At 45.4% G+C, this 17,376-nt stretch overlaps 1 protein-coding gene across 1 annotated transcript in view; it reads right to left on the reverse strand.

Annotated features, from left to right (window-relative positions):
* Positions 1 to 17,376, reverse strand: part of LMBRD1 (LMBR1 domain containing 1) — an 890,221-nt gene that overhangs the window by 397,304 nt on the left and 475,541 nt on the right. Inside the window, exon 10 of the mRNA XM_078648011.1 lies at positions 9,938 to 10,002. Within this exon, the coding sequence (XP_078504137.1) occupies positions 9,938 to 10,002 (65 nt within the window). The remainder of the gene's footprint in view (positions 1 to 9,937; positions 10,003 to 17,376) is intronic.

The following is a 17,376-nucleotide window of genomic DNA, read 5'->3' on the forward strand; positions in this document are numbered from 1 at the left end:
AAGATGTGCATTGTTTTCTGTCTGTGGCCCTGGATGAAAGTTTGTCGAGGAAAAATATGTAGTAGTCCTCAGGGTGCAGTAATGATGGAATCCACAAAGGTTTAGTGGACTTTGGTGCCCCAGAGTTGTCTCTTAGAAGGTCTGGAAGCAGAGCTATCCTACCTGCTTACATAGGGGAGTATTTAAGATAGATATATTTACAGGTGGGTGGTTGGCTTTTTAAATGCTTATGTTTGTTTAAATCTGCTGAGTGAAGGTAACCATGGATATGGAATGAGGCTATGTCATTTAGAATTCCTAGGGGGTTGTGACTCAACCAAGGGATACTGAACATATTATAACAATTCTGAACGCATCAGGTTTCACGTGCATGTCTTCCTTGCATAACTGATCAAGAAGAATACTGCCCGAAGATATTACCCATCTGATTAAAGTCTTTTTACTATTTGGATCCTATGCTCTGATCTCTTCCCCATACTATTCAATGTTTATAGGGTTCCTCTTGCACCCTGTCACAGTCCATAGCTCTTAATAGGTCAAGTAACTTTATACGTCTGCAGTAATGCCCTGATACACAAAAAGTAGGTATTGTATAACCATGAACCATCTGTCTTAATATCAGTTAGACCTAAACCTTATTTTCAGTCATGAAGCAAAGCAGTGTGAATGTTGTCCAGTTGAATTCAATGATACACCTCCGCCTTCTCAAACACTTAAACCGCTGGAAGTTTTAGGTGATGCATCCTTGTTAATTAACAAGAATATCTCCACCCTTTTTCAAAAGTAGTCTCCAAGTAGACACCTGTGTGCAGTGCGCCCGGCCCGGGCCACAGCAGACTTTACTTTGACTTGCCAGGTTCAGTAACACTAAATAGTTAAAGAACGTGCTCTCACTAGTGCTGTGCTACAATGTTACAATCTGGCCGCAGACTCGGGTGGGGCCTGCCCTCAGCAGTTGCATTACGGGCAGCTCTGTGGCGCTGTTGTGCTGCTGACTGCCTGCGTAGGAGGGCGAGGCAATACTTTATTATAATATACTTAACCTCGGCGGCCGTTGGACAGGCGGGACGGGCACAGCATCGACCTGAGTGAGTGAGCCTCCCCTTCCTGTTGCCCCGTATGCCTGGACAGCAGTCTAAGGTGTGCCCGCTTCCCCAGTCACAAGGCCTGGGACGGACGCCTACTTTAATGCAGCATACAAGGGGAAGCCGCCCGCTCTGGATCACAGCAGTCGTCGCCCTGCTCGCTTGATGTTTGGGCCAGAGCTGAGCCCAGCTGCTACCAGGGCTAGCTGTGGCCAGGAGACAGACTGTAGAATCTCAAGGCGGCAGAGACCCAGCCCCGGGAGACCTGTGGAGAGTGCGAGTTGCAGCACTGTGACACTTTGCACCGCCTGGCCGCACTCCAATTAACAGTCTGATCCCCAATTAACAGTCTGATCCCGAGGAGAGACTGAGAGAACAGGGCAGTGGGATTGTTAGCGAGGGGCTGGCTGCCAGTTACATGTTACACTGGCCAAAACCATGTGCCGACAGCACACATACAGTATTATTAGCTGTTTGAACTCTGCTTTCCATTCAGGCAAGCCATAAATATGCCTGCTTTACAATTTATTATTTTTTTTGCGAGGTTTTTGATTGTTTCAGTAAACAATGTATTTTTGGGACATTTGTAGCATTGACTGGTGACTGTGAGTAAACTTTAGCTGTGTGACGATTTAAAAACGAGATGCATTACTAGGCCTATGCAATCAATAGTAATGCAGCTGGTTTTGGCATATTGTCACTTTTCACCAGTGGGTGCATTTACATAAAAACATCTTACTTTTAATTTTTTTTCCCTTGTCACCTCCCTGGTTGGTTTCGTGCACAACACTTACACTGGTCTGTGCTGTACTGTGATGTTGAGTTTTTGGTATTGGCGCAGGATGTTTTCTCTAACTGCAGCCTCCCCCAACCCATCTGGACATATTTGGCAGGCCAGATGGATCTGAACTTCACACTTACCAGTGAAGCCCTCCAGTCATGTGTGTTTCTCACACTTTGGAGGACAGGCTTTTATTGCACCCCTAACGTGACCCATGGAAGAGAGATACTACAACAGAAAGGCTGTCTGTCAGATTACAGCACCAGCACTATCAAGAAGCCCTGCAACACTTTCAGGGAGCAGAGCTGGCCCGAGGAGCCGAGAGCTTTGCTGTGTGAATCACCGCTCGGGTGCAAGGCCATCCCTGCAGCTGTAGTGCACTTGTCACAAGTTGTTTTAGTTCAATAGCAATTTTGTATTCATTTATCACTACAGGCTTGATTTTGCACACAAGAAAGTGTCACTCCTAGTCACTGTATGGCACTCATAATTACACTGAAATTATGAAAATGTCACATAGCAATCTGAAACCTTGGCGGCTATGCACAGTTTAATAATTAGTGCTTGTGTTGGCGCCGCCGCGGAGGGGCACGCACAGTCTGATCTCTGATAAATTATTTTAGTCACACACAATCAATTTAGTTTAAAATCTGCAGGCAGGGCTGCTCTGTCTCATCATCCTTCTGAATGAGCCTGGTTTATTTGCAGATCTAATTTAATCACAGTAAATCTGCAGGCCCGGCCGCAGGGATGCTCTGTCTTCTCATCCTTATCATGGGCGCCCTGACTAACTGGGTTTATCTTTCCAGACTACGGGTCAGTGCATGACTGTTTTACCAGCCAGGCTATCTCTCGCTGCTCTCGCTGCTCTCTCTGCACTGGGGCCCAGGCAGGGACGGGGGGGATGGGGGGTGAGGGAGGCAGGGGGAGTTTCTTGTTGCTCAAATGTTTGTAATTTCTTATATTTAGAAGTTTCCCTAATCTTCATTGGATGATTTTTGCTCGAGAGAAAGTGTCACTCTTAGTCATTGGAATGTCATTCATAATTTCACAGAAATTTTAAAAATGTCACACATGGCAATCTGAAACCTTGGCAGCTATGAGTCTGACTATGTATACCCATCTTGAAACGGTAATAGTGCTCATTTACTGCAGTGCAGAAAACTGTGAAAGTAACGCTAGATTGTCTTTGCTGTGAGTTTACCAACTGGTTCTCTTAATTTTTCAATAAGTAAAAATGTGTTTGTTGCTGGGAGCCAAAGCCCGAAACAGAACTATGGCTACGCACTATTTAGCTGTTTGAACTTTAACTTTCACACTGTAGTCCTCTGTCAGTTTCGGGAGCAGAGAGCAGGGAATTTGTGTGTGTCAGGAAAAGGCAGGCTTAATGTGATTGGTTGCAGATTTCGACTATGCAGATTTTAAAGCAGTGAGTCACTCAGTATCTACTGAGAATGCTTTATTGTGAAGAATGTGTCTGCCTGTGCATCTTTAGATTGCTATTTTGTAGTGTTATACAGCCATATGTTTTTTGTTAGAGTTGATTATGATGAACCTTTTTCTTACTGTATGTAAGAAGGGTTGTTACTTTTCCTGTCCGTGTGAGCTGCAGTCGGCTATTTTGTGAACGAACACTCAGAACTCATTTCCGAAGTTCTTAACTAAAGAAATGTGTTTTTAAAATGTTGATCTTATCTATACCACGAGGAAGATCGTTCTGTTCCGGGTGCGGAGCTACTGGACAGTGTTGCGTGAAAGCAGCTGCTGTTTGCCTTATATTCGGCAATCTGCATTACTTTTCTATCAGTGCACAGTTGCTGGTGTGCGCAGTAATTAGCGCAAACACTAATTTAAACCCCGCAGCTGTGCACTCTAAAAGTCGTGTCTCACCAAGGAGGAAATAGCAGTTTTTCGCGCCGCTCGGGAGTGCGCACTAAATATAGCACACTGCGCGCTTAGGGTGACTTCTGTGCGCGCGCGCTCACCCGCGCAGGTTACTGGGAACAGTGATTAGGAGTAACAACCAATTCCCCTACTTCCAAGGCCAGAAACCTCTTGATGGCCCTTTTGGTCAGAAGGGCCTGTACTTGCTGTTGCAAATCAACACGTGGCCCTTGTTAAAACTAGGGGTCTCTAGTTGGCAGAGGTAGGTACCACTGTCCAAATAGGGACCCTTGCTTCTAGACAGGGTAAGGAGGAACCACTCTTTAGATAACCCCTGCTCACCCCCTTGGTAGCCTGGCACAAACAGTCAGGCTTATCAAAGGCAATGTGTAAAGTATTTGTACCAACACTCAGTAATAAATTCCAATAATCCTTTATTCGGTATTTAAAAAACACCATAAAAGTTCATAATTACACAATAAAAGGGACAATAAAAAATACAATTCATAAACATCACATGCCCACTGAAGAGTAAAGTTTAAAAAGTGATTAAAAAGTGATTAACAAGAAATTCAATCAGCACAACCCTCTTGTATTCCTCAGCCTTAAAGCAACCTTAATGAAATTCATAACACAAAACAACGTCAGGGGATCATTGGCCCTTTGCAAGAATAATAGGGCAACCTGAGCTTGTCAACACTTTGCCTGTTTTAAAATACCTACTAAAAATCTACGCCTAGGTAATACATAAAATGGACATAATAATACAAAATGAAGGGGGTCCTGCGGAGACCGGTTGTCGCAGTCGCAGGCACCCTTCTGCTCAACGGTTAGAGTAAAACCTGGCGGGTCAGCCAGTAGGTGGTGTAAAAGGTTGAGCCTAAAACAGGTAATTAAAAATCTATCCTGTGCATTAGGCATAAGAGCGAGATAAGGTTCCATGCCCTCCCCTGGTTTGACCAGACTATGCGCGCGGACTGTGGGTTTACCTCCTCCCAGTACTGCCCTGCGTGAGGCTACCTGCTCCAAGAATATTCTCTTAACTCGGGATTTGTCTTGAGGGACCATTTCCGCTGGGTTTGTGAAGAGATCCTCACAGCCAATTCCTTCAAGGGATGTTTTTACATACATTAACCATGGGATTCTCATTCCCTTGTCCCTACCCAGACAGTCTCTAATGATTTTCCTGCTCAGGTCAGCCTCAGCATTTGTCCACATCTTTATCCAGGCCATAAGGGGTCTAACCGTAACCAGATCCTCAATATAGGGCCTGCCCAGTTCCTCGTGGGCGACCAGGGCCGAGGTACTTTTTGGGGTTTTGAGCACCTTCCTCAAATATTTATTCTCCTCCACCTGTAGTGGAGAACATTTACAAAACCCCAAACTTCTGACCCATAAGTCACTTTTGAGCAGCATACTGAACTGTACAGATTCATTATTTGCTCTGGTGACCATCTCCCCAGCCTACGCCCATAGTTCATTATGGCACCGGTCGAGGCCACTAATGTAGTACATCGCTCTACAATTAATGTTTTAAAATTTAAAAATCCATCAAATAGCAGGCTAAGGTAGGTAAAGGTTTGAACCTGTCCTATTTTGTGTGCACCTATCTTGTAGGAAAACTTCTTGCATGGTTTGGTACCTGCCAACATGACAAAGGACTTAGAAAGGTTGGCCGATAGATCTAGGGTGTCCATAAAACTAACAAACTCATCTATCAGACACTGGAGTCCCTTGGGGGTGCGAGCTAGTATTACTACGTCGTCCGCGTACAACAGCCCCGGGACGGATCGAGTTCCTACTCTTGGGTAATCCACCTTTAATTTACTTAACACCTGGTCTAGGTTATTTATATATAGAGAGAACAAAAAGGGGGCAAGGATACATCCCTGTCTAACCCCACTATTGCAGGGGAAAGATTCTGTAGTGCCCCCTACCAAATTAAACCGCACATTGGCCGAAGTGTTCAAGTGCAATGCTCTCAAGCACTCACAGTAACACAGTGAAAACACCACAAACTGATTCCACAACTGTTTAGAAAAATAAAGGTATTTAAGCTAAACTACACAAGACCAAAACGACAAAAATCCAACATACACAGTTCAAGAATATGGTTTCAAAAGTGTTCTTAAGATTGCGTTAAAATAATCCACAGTTGCGTCACGTTTTAGCCAACAGTACCTTTAGATGCGACAAAAGTTCCAAGTGAAAGCTGTAGCGGTGAAAAGCAAGCGATACGCCACTCCTGAGACCCTGGGGAGGTGATGCGACAACCCCGCTGGGCGGAGCGGGCGTGTTGCGATGACTCCGGTCTGTATGGAGAGGGGTGTGATACCTTGCGTGGATTACGGTGCACAGGTGTCGGTGGAAGCAGCTCACAAAAGGCACTATGCGACGATCTTTGGGGCGGCGACGATCTCCGGTGCAGCGACGGTGCAAGGCTCAGCGGCGATCTTCTCCTCTCACGGCCCTTCGATGTGATGGCTCTGCGACGATTCTCGCAGCAAAATGATGCGTTCCGCAAGCAAGCGGTGCGATGATCTCACCCAGTGACGACAGCCTCTGAGACGATACTCGCAGCGATGGTAATCTTCCCGCACCGGACTGGTGCTTCCGCAAACGAAGGATGCGACGACTCTGGCAGCGGCAACGGGCGCTGCGAAGATCTCAGCCTTCGTAGCGGCAGGAATTTCCTCGCACTGACGGATATGCGCTCCGCAAGCAAGCGTTGCGTTAAAACTTGCAGACAGTCTTTAAAATCTTGGTTTCCAGCTTCCCAACACAGGTACAACTTCCAGATGCACCACAACTGGCCCAAACACTCTAGGAAGGACAGAACTCTTTCTTCAGAGTTCAGGGTAGCCCTTTTGTTCCTGGGTCTTCTTAACAGGGAGCCAGCTCTTCTCCGGCCCTTGGAGATTCCTTCAAGCAAGGGGACACAGCACAAAGCAAAGTCCTTTCCCTCTCCTTGGCGGCAAAGCAACTGCAGGTCAGTCCAGCAGAGCAACAGCAGGACAGTCTTCCTTCTTTAGTTTCATCTTTCTCCTTGACAGAGGTTCCTTTTTGATTCCAGGATGATCTAATTTTCTGTAGTCAGGGGTCCTGTACTTATGCCCCTAAAAGTCTTTGTTCCCTTTGTGCAGGAGGGCTCTGAGCCCGGTCTGAACCAGTTCTGGGTGTTCCTTGAGCACTTTGTTTTCCTGGCCTCTCCTTTCCTTTCAGAGAGAGGGGCAGGGTCGTCAGCCGCCCAGCAGGAGGTGGAGCCAGCATTGTGGAAGGCAGGCACAGCCCTATTCAGGCCCAGGTGCTACCCCCTCCCACCACTCTAGATGCAGATGGAGCTATTCAGCCCAGGGATGGCCCACTCAGCCTCTGGGAGCCACCCAGCCCCTGTCACTCACAAACCAGACAGTCAATTCACAAACAGGCCAGGGCACACAGAAAGGTCAGACAAGAGAACAGCCACTTTCTAAAAGTGCTGTTCTCAAACACAGGATTTAAAAACAACCTTTCCTAAAAGATGTGTTATTAAAATCTGAGTTCAGGGATACCAGACTTTTATGTCCTACCTTGCTCCTATGGGAAGATATGCTGGTAGCCACTGTAGCCAGCATTCCCCATGATAGCCTATGGGCACGGTAGCCTTACAATAGTAAAAAAAGAAAATGGCTGTCATTCAATACCAGAGCATGTCACTTGCACTAGTACATGCTCTACCTTTCACATACACTGCACCCTGCCCAAGCGGGTACCTTGGGCCTTCCATAGCGGTGACCAATGTGTACAGAAAGGGAAGGGATAGGCCCGGTCAGTGGGAACACTGACCACGAGGACATGACAGTTCACAGACTTCACACACAGGCACTGCAGTGGCAGGCCTGAGACACCATTTTAGGGCTACTCATGTGGGTGGCACAATCAGTGCTGCAGGCCCACTAGTAGCATTTGTATCACGAGCCCTGGCACACTTAGTGCACTTTACTAGGGACTTCTGGGTGAGACAAATATGCCAATCATGGATAACTAATTACCATCATAATTTATACAGGGAGCACTTGCACTTTGACACTGATCAGCAGTGGTAAAGTGCCCAAAGCACCTAAACCAGCAAAAACAAAATCCAGCACAGCATCAAAAATACAGCAGGTAGAGGCAAAAAGACAGGGGAAACCACGCCAAAGATGCCAGAACTAACAGCCCTCAGTCAGTTGTTCTGATGGTGGTGGAAGGTGCAGTTGGGTAGAAAGAAATAGGAGGGAATAACCCCAATTGACAAATTGGAGGATCCACTTGTTTGACGTAATGGCTTGCCATCTGTCGAGGAAATGATGAATCCTTTCCCAGGGTAGTTCTGTGCCGCAAAGAAGACACTAAAGAGGTTTTGTGAGCTCAGCCTTTTCCACACCAGAGGGCCACTTCCAATTTAAGTTAAGACTTAAGACTTGGCTGTTTACTCTCTAATCTCTATATGGTCTCTGCTTGGAGCATTACTTAGCGCCAGGACACCTACGGGTAACAGTGCGCTGTATACATTTCAAAAATAAATTTAAGTTAATGCCCTATGGTCTGAAAAATGTCCCTGCCACCTTTCAGTGGCTGGTGAACCAAGACCTGGCTAGGATGCTCAAGTGCCCTTACCTGGATGATATAGTTGTCTTCCATAGAAGCTCAGAACGCCATCTCTTTAGACTTTCCAAAAGGCAGGTCAGACTATCAAGGCTAATAAGTGCCATGCAGTTGCCATTCCCTTGTAGTGCAGAACTATCACATGTGCTTTCCCCATATGAGATAAAAGCTCCAAACTTGATTACAAGTTTTTTTCACCAAGGCATCATTGCGCTTGGCTGGCTACAAAGTCGAATTCTGCAAGTGCAGGTCTTGATGCTCTCTTCTTTTAAGTAGCCTTTCTTATATACATGGTATCCTTCCCCAACAATTAGTGGGCTCCATCACACACGATGTTCAAGGCATCTTATGCTACTAGGGTGCAGAGGTTCCAGGTTTATGCTCCTGAACCTGGCGGGTAGTTTGCAGTCAGCCATCCCAACCTTGCAGCTCTGATGTCTTCCCTGGTCTCCATTTTTATGGATAAAATTAGAAATACTGCTACAATGACTGGAGGACTCTGCTCCATCCAAGTTTACAGACAGAGGTTCTGTAAACCACAGGTCCAGCTCTGGGACCTGTGGCAGGTAGTTCTTGAGTTTTGTGTGTTTCTCCCATACTGTTCAAGCCAAAGTATTTGTTCTCTAGTTTCAGCAGGAAAGAGGGGTCGGAGCTTTCTGTCAAGGAGAAGTAGAACAAAGGCAAAAGAAGAAGACGCTTCCTCAATCGGCCACTCTCAACCTGTTGGGGGTAGCACCTCTCTGAAAGACTAGAGCAGGAGGCAACGACTATCCCTACACTTCAAATACATAGTCTGTCTCCTACCATTCAGATCTTCCACTGGCCTTATTAAAAAACGTTTTGCAATTAACAAACATAAGGGAACGTAAAGGCAACAAAAACAACTTAATATGATTCGCTCTAAAAAGAGAAGGTGAGTAAAGACACGATATACATACTTCAATTAGATTAAACAATAAGAAGGACATTTTCCTAACAAGATAATTACCACAATATGGAACTATTTAGAGCAACAACTATTCACTTTAATAACAGGAAATGCTTCAATATTCAGTTCGGTCACTACATGTTGACTGGAAGAACACCAGAAGGTGTCAAACAGACTCTACTATCACTCTAATTCCTTGCAGATTCATAAAAGCTGTTTAAGATAACAACACAAATAATAAATAGGATTATTAAAATATGGCTATGGTTTTAAAGTATGTTTACAAGGTTTCCAACTACAATAAATAAAGTTTGAAATCATGTCATAAGAACAAATATAAATGGTTCAGTTAATGTAGGACAATAGCACAAAAGATTATCGTACAGTTCAACACATATTGGTATACCATTCTATGAAAGAAGATACAGTGAAATGTATTTTGTTACCAGGCTATAGCACAGAATGTATGATTATGATTATTAAATTGCAGAAAATGACAAAAGATGACTACCTTCTCAGAACAATAATCAAATAATATTCAGTCTGATATCACAGTACTGTTTTTTCACAAAGAAAAAGTGTTAAACGTGGTTTGTGGCAATGCTTTATAAATTCACAATACATTGTACTTACTTTGACAGGAAGAGAGAAACTATGAACAGTAGTGCCACAAGGATAAAAAATATGCCCCAAATAATCTGAAACAAAAAAAGGATGTGATAGTGAGGGATGCAACACTGAAGTTTATTGTCCTAACTGTACAAATGCTCTGAACTGCGCACATACACACAGATCAACACTGATAGGAGACCTCAGTTGCTGTAAAGTTCAATCAATATATTTTGGAATCGAGTTCATCAGTGCTTCATTTGTTTAGATGAGGGTTTGCATTATTGCACATTTCTGGAGTGATATAGCATATTCCAACAGAATATTTTAATTATATTCCTCTGTTATATGGACCTGTGGGGTGGGGTGAGCTCTCTATTTGAGTCTCATTCACTGAGCAGACATCCAAAAGAAAATATCCCGTATTCTGACAGTAAACCTGTAGTAATTCACTCTGTTTACACTCTGGGTAAATACTGTGTAAAATATACAATTTCGATAGGCTCAATATAGAGGAAAGATTAACATAACTTTACCTGCGTTTAGAATGTTCCTAGACACAAATAAATATTCATTTAGTCATATTTGATCTCCTTCATGAACTTTGGGTTTTCAATAATATCCTGAGAAGGGTCTGGCTCGAAATCACACTGCTTAGTCAGGTTAATGGTTCCACTGGCCTGCAAGTAGTGGTTAACTGACATTACACACAAGCCAGGGCATGCTCCTCTCCCAGGGGAAACCTCCCGCTCCATACACACCAGAGGTTCCCACTGAAGTCCTGGAGGAATGAAAGCAGTTTTGCAGTATCAGTTAGGGGCTGAGGTAAGCCGCAGGAAGCGCTCTTGCAGACTAATTCTTGATTCTGCCATCTTGAAAACAAGCTGTACAGAGGGTTGGGTTAGACTCGAGCTGATCCTAGCAAAATCCTACCAGGGTTCAAGACTTTATTTGGAATATCTTTGGATTGGCAGAGATGACCACTTATTATAACTCTCGACCTCCATACTTAAATACCTACACAAGGGCAGTGACTGGAAAAGAGGAGGTGGATACAGAAGAAGAACAAGCATTTACAATGCAATAGGTCTCGCAGCATTAAAGTTTGAGTTATTGGCATTGTGTATGACAATGCGTTGCATACATTTTTTAGCAAACTTTGAATTGGTGAGCAGTGAGAGTGTGTGCAAGGGTATGCTGTTCTTGAAAGCAGTGCGGTAGAGAGTGCAGGAATTTGGATGACCTGAGCAATGTGGATGATGCACCTCACGCACGGGGCTGACGCAGTTATTATTCACACAGCTCTGATGATGCACCTCAGGCATGGGCTCACAGCTGTTATTATTTACACAGCTCTGATGATGCACCTCAGGCACGGGCTCACAGCTGTTATTATTCACACAGCTCTGATGATGCACCTCACGCACGGGGCGGACGCAGTTATTATTCACACAGCTCTGATGATGCACCTCAGGCACGGGCTCACAGCTGTTATTATTCACATAGCTCTGATGATGCACCTCACGCACGGGGTTACAGTTGTTATTCACACAGCTCTGATGATGCACCTCACGCACGGGGCTCACACAGTTTTTATTTACACAGCTCTGATGATGCACCTCAGGCACGGGTTCACAGCTGTTATTATTCACACAGCTCTGATGATGCTCATGCACGGGCTCACAGCTGTTATTATTCACACAGCTCTGATGATGCACCTCAGCACGGGGCTCACAACAGTTATTATTCACACAGCTCTGATGATGCACCTCAGGCACGGACTCACAGCTGTTATTATTCACACAGCTTTGATGATGCACCTCACGCATGGGCTCACAGCTGTTATTATTCACACAGTCTGATGATGCACCTCAGGCACGGGGCTGACAGTTATTATTCACACAGCTTTGATGATGTACCTCACGCACGGGCTGACAGCTGTTATTATTCACACAGCTCTGATGATGCACCTCACGCACGGGGCTGACGCTGTTATTATTCACACAGCTCTGATGATGCACCTCAGGCACGGGCTGACGCAGTTATTATTCACACAGCTCTGATGATGCACCTCACGCACGGGCTCACAGCTGTTATTATTCACACAGCTCTGATGATGCACCTCACGCACGGGCTCACAGCAGTTATTATTCACACAGCTCTGATGATGCACCTCACGCACGGGGCTGACACAGTTATTATTCACACAGCTCTGATGATGCACCTCGTTCCCACCAGGAAGATGGGTTCCACCCACCCTCCACTAAACTAATCGTGGATGCTAAATAGTACAGATAGAAGTTAGCCATCCCTCGGCCCCCTTCATACAAATGATGCTGACAGATGTATAAGGCTAAACAGGTTCTGAAATCATGCCACACAAGGGAAATGGCCATGGAATAACAAAATGATTAAACCACTGTAAGCATCAGATACACAAGTTGAAGGAGAGCAATTAAAATGCCTCACTGGAGAGGAAAAGGGTGGGTGCCTAGTGTGCAATGGTTACTGAACATTATATCTGTGTTACTTACAAACTGCACAACCCTTCTTCCAGCCAATCGAGTCTCCAAAAATGTACGTAAAGTACACAACTTTAGAGGTTTTTTCAAAGCAGTTTAGAAACATCTGCTCTAAAATTGTCCCGACTTGATAATATTCTAAGCAATAGTGCATACTGCTGGGATAATTTATTACGTCACAACTTCATAAAGAGTAGTTCATTAAAAACGTGCAGCAGCAATCCAAATTAAAACAAATTGACAAACCTAGTCGGTCAGGCAAGTCCTATTGGCTTTATCAATGCTTGTTCAGTAATTTCTTATTGCTGAAATTTGGCAAGAAAGCTATTTCATCACTAATCCCACCACACGAAGGTGTTCAATACAGATATTAGAGGGGCTGGTGGGGCGTGCAAAGCAATATGCTCGTTTTAAGTAGATTTTTAAAATAATTAACAATGTCACTAAGGCCGGGATGCTGCAAGGAAGGTAGCATAGGCTTTTGCTGGGCAGGAGAACTTTCTGTCTGCCTCCCTTGGCACTCTACCCTACCCTCTCTCCGGCTTGTTTAGTTCAGGTCAGTCCCCAAACACCTGCTCTCACAGCCTCCATCAGGATTTGGAAGACTATTAGCTGCGTGTGCATAAGGATAAATAAAAAAGGTAAACATTTGAGATTCGTGTCCTCCTGGCAGCAGGAGGCTGCAACAGCCTCTCCTTATGATTATTATGTGTTTCCACCTTCACACCCCTCACCCAGCTAAGGGCTGTAATGTACATCATCTTGCTGGCAAAAAAATAAAATATTTCCTTAGGGGTTGGCATCAGGAGCGTAACCTAAGGTTTTTAAGGCATATATAATTTGTCAGTCAGTTCTTCGGGCTGGTTTTGCAGGATTTGGTGGCGCGTCATGAAAATGGTTGATATCGGTGTATACTGCGCAGTCTTTTCCTCAAGTCACACACCTCATTATATCACATACCCTAACAGGCATATGTGTAGGGCGCACACTCACCCGAGGGGTCTCTTTGCACTGTTTGCATATAACAGATGTTTCGCTTTTCCTAACACATTGGTTCTCATGTTATCGACCTCAGAAGGATAAAAGGCTGAGTGGCCCATTGGAATTTAAGCACAACAATAAGGAATAGCCAGGGAGTCACTTTTTGACACTAGCAAGACTCATCAGTCCAAAGACTTTAAGAACTGCATTTTTCAAAAGTTAAGAAGGATTCTGTTGTCGCTGTTGTTGCACCAGTGTTGTTATGGCTGGTGCAAATCAAGACCTTTAGATTTTTTTTAAATTATATGTGTAATATATGTATCTGGGTTTTCAGCCAGTCCTCTTTATCCATTGGTCTGTTATTATGTCATTCCCTTTTTTGCCTCCCACTACAGCATGCAGCATGGGGCAGTTGACTACTCTACTTCAGTCACTGGCTAACTTCACTGTGAGTGACAGCATTCTGCCCTTTTACAAGGCTCACAACCACACACAAAGGAGTTCCCTTTAGTGCCAGGGACTACACCAGCAGTCTATGCTTTTGGAGACCAACAAGTATTTTGGCTTTTAGCCAGTGTTTTTTTTTTCTTTTTTCTTAGATAGAGAAATTGTCCAGGCTAATCAAACATTAAAGTTTGCAAAACAAATGACAAAACAAACATAAGCTTTGAAAAAGCCAAAACAGGCCTATTGGCTTTTTTAGTGCTTTTTACAGGAGTGATCATGAACTCTACGCTTCACTAATCCCCGTGCTGCATGTGCCACATATTTGTGGTTTGAGGAACAATGGCTGCCATCTGGCTTTTAAATGTGACTTATGTTGGTGTTTTGTACAGCAGTGGCATGTCGTCTTGTGGGCAATTTGCAGTGGTAGGCCTGCTCCTTGTCGTGCAGAGTGGAGTCTGTTCTCTCGAGGACAGTGTGCAGTCTGTACTCCTTGGTAAACAGATCTCAGATGATGTATGGTCCATCATGGCTGGCAGGAGAGATTCCTGTGCACTGTGGGTGTATGATGGGCTCCTCTTTCTCATGGTAGTGAGAGATATCGAGCAGAGGAAGGCCTGTAATTCCCAAATATCTAATAAAAAGAAAAGAGCTCTCTTCATGTGCATAAGCATGTTCTTTTAGGTTCCACCATTGCCAGTGAATTTAAGATGAATTTTAACTCCAGATATGGGTGAGCCTTACCGGAAATAATCAGCCCCTTCACCTCTGCACCATCTGCATATTAACAGCCTTTCAGCATTAGATGAAATTCCTGTTCATATTCAGCACATTCGTGTCTGGTGTAAACCTATGTCTCAGGAGGAGCCTGAACTTCAACATCAGAGAAAACGAAACCTATCGTGGGGCGGAACTTCAACATCAGAGAAAACGAAACCTATTGTGGGGCGGGACTTCCGTCTTTTGAAGCCCGTGCCCACGGAGTGCCTGGCCAGAGGAGCGGTGGTGACGCGTGGCTCCCAGAGCCCTGCGGAGGCTGAAGAAGTCCGGAGTGGCGGTAAGTGGGCCTTACTGTGGGTGGGAGGGGGGGGGTCTCGGTGCGCTTGTGTGTGCGAGTGTGTGTATGTGTGCGGCGGCAGGGGGGGCTCGGTGCGCTCGTGTGTGTGCGCGCGTGTGTGTATGTGTGCGGCGGCAGAGGGGGGTGTCTGTATGTATGCGTGCGTGTATGTGCGCTCGTGTGTGCGCATGCGTGCAGGAGGAGGTGTGGCTGCGTGTGTGTTGGAGCTTCCCAGGAGACAGGAGATGGCCACAGCGTGCGCGTTCTCGCGCGCGCGGCCCGCTCCGATCGCCTTTTGGGAGATGCGCGTGGCCAGGTCCTGTCTCCTGGAAAGCTGAGTCAGTGACAATAGGTCTCTGGCGAGACCGCGCTTTCGCGCGGTTAACGCCACGAGACCTAAAAAAGGAGCCACCTTGCGGAGGGATCTCGCCTGTAGAAGACTACAGATGAATATATCCTGGGGCTCTACTGGAATCTGTTTCCGAGGCCATTGGCTCTGGACTCTACACTGTATTTGCAGGACAGAAGAGGATGGACTTGCTGAAGATCCTGAAAGAGAGCATTCCTTGTAGGTTATGGCTGAGTGGGCCACTGGGTGTGGTACCCAAGACTGCTGCTAGACCAACATGTGCCATTCAACTGGGTAGGAGAATGTGGTAATGCACAAGCTGGTAGTGTAAACTGCCTTCAGTGCCATGGGATCCTGCTACGGAGAGACCCCAGTCCAAGAAACTACTATGGGTTGGGGGGTAGAAGTGCAGATCACTGAGGCTCCCTTCAACAGAATGAAGACAAAAATGAAATTCAGGAACAATCTGAAACTGATACTCCTGGTGACTAGACCATACCAAACACAAGGAGATGATGGGCGGAGCACTGAAATGTTTCAGACACTCACCCCCCCAGTCACAGATCTGGGTTGAATCCATCATCGTTCTACAGCTCACTTCGCCACCCCAGTTCAGACCCAGCCATATGCAAATCAGTCTTGACCCTGGTCCTCATCCTAACAGTCCAAGCCAAGCCAGGTCTTCCCTTAAATGGAAACAAGCATTTTGGAACCGGTTTAGGGGCAACACCCCATATCAGCCAGACTAGCTTGAATCCAGTGGCAAAGTGAGCAATGGACCCAGGTCTGATGATGGATTCTACCCAGAACTGTGACTGGGGGTGAATGTCTGAAAAGTTTCAGCGCTACGTCCATCATCTCCCAGTGTTTGACTAGACCACAACACCAGGAGTGAAAAGCAACACTCCGTGTAAAAAAAATCTCACTGTGGCCAGAGATAACTGCATTTGTTCCTCCAATGCGTGGGGAGTTGCCTAGAGCGTCATGTAGGCCATTGGACCAAGAAAAATATTACCACATCTAATGACTTTTGAAATTCCCATGATGAGGGCAGGTGCTCTGGAGGAAAATCACACCAGGTACCACAGAGTAGTGCTCTGCAATCCTAAGTTTTAATTATTACCCGAGGGCAAATGCTTCAGCGGGAGGACTGTGACCCGAAAAGTGCTGTTGCAATTCTAATTCTCTTACAAATGGGGGGAACCACCGTGGAGGAAATCATTCTGCATAGGGAGCTTCTGGGACAAAACCAGAAGCCGCTGTGGAAGAAAGGAGATCCCCAGGCATCTGAAATGCCATTTTGACCTGGAGTGTTGCTGCATGCCTCCCCCTAAAACCATGTGCCTGGGGACAGCAAGAAGAATGCATTACCATACTCTAGTCCAAGCTGATGAGAGAAAACGAATGGGCAGGAACAAACAGAACAGGTGCAGACTAGCCCACTGGCAGGAGAAAAGCCTGGTAGGGACCACGTGGCCCAGGGCTCTCAAGCAGTCATTGAAAAACTGCACACTGACCCATATGTCATAGCAAGGGCAACTGCTTCAAAGACAAAACGTTTCAGTGAGAATGTTATTGTTTTAATACAAAAAGAAACAAAACCTTTAGCAGCTGCATCAAAAGGACTGCTGTGGGCCCAGAAGTCACAGACCATAGTCAAAGGGTCAATGCCAAAACTTGAAATAATCATTTGGTTGTACCCCACAAAGGCAGGGGCCTCAGGCCCCGTCCCAGAGCCCTGCATATTTTTTTACAAAGTGCTACCCTAAGTCTCTTATTAGTGGTTTTGACTAGCTAACAACTAGTCCTGGAGCTGCTCCTGATCTTGGGAGTCTCTAGGGAGCATGGATTTGTGTTGCTAGGTCTTTGTTGCTAGGTAGTTGCTTGACTACTGTGATACAAAATAGAAATACAATTCTGACAAAGAAATACTTCACATGTGACTCCTTTATAGACATGTTGAAATTAAAGCTAAATAACTACTTTTTTTGGTAGAACAAAAAAAAGTTGGTACCATCAAAGGTTTTTAATGTTGAACTGCATTATGGTTGATTGGCTTGTTTTGCATTTGACTATTACTATTACGGTGACACCCTGACAAAGCCAGAAG

Source organism: Lissotriton helveticus, chromosome 6 (assembly GCF_964261635.1).
Source record: "Lissotriton helveticus chromosome 6, aLisHel1.1, whole genome shotgun sequence".
Taxonomy (NCBI): domain Eukaryota; kingdom Metazoa; phylum Chordata; class Amphibia; order Caudata; family Salamandridae; genus Lissotriton; species Lissotriton helveticus.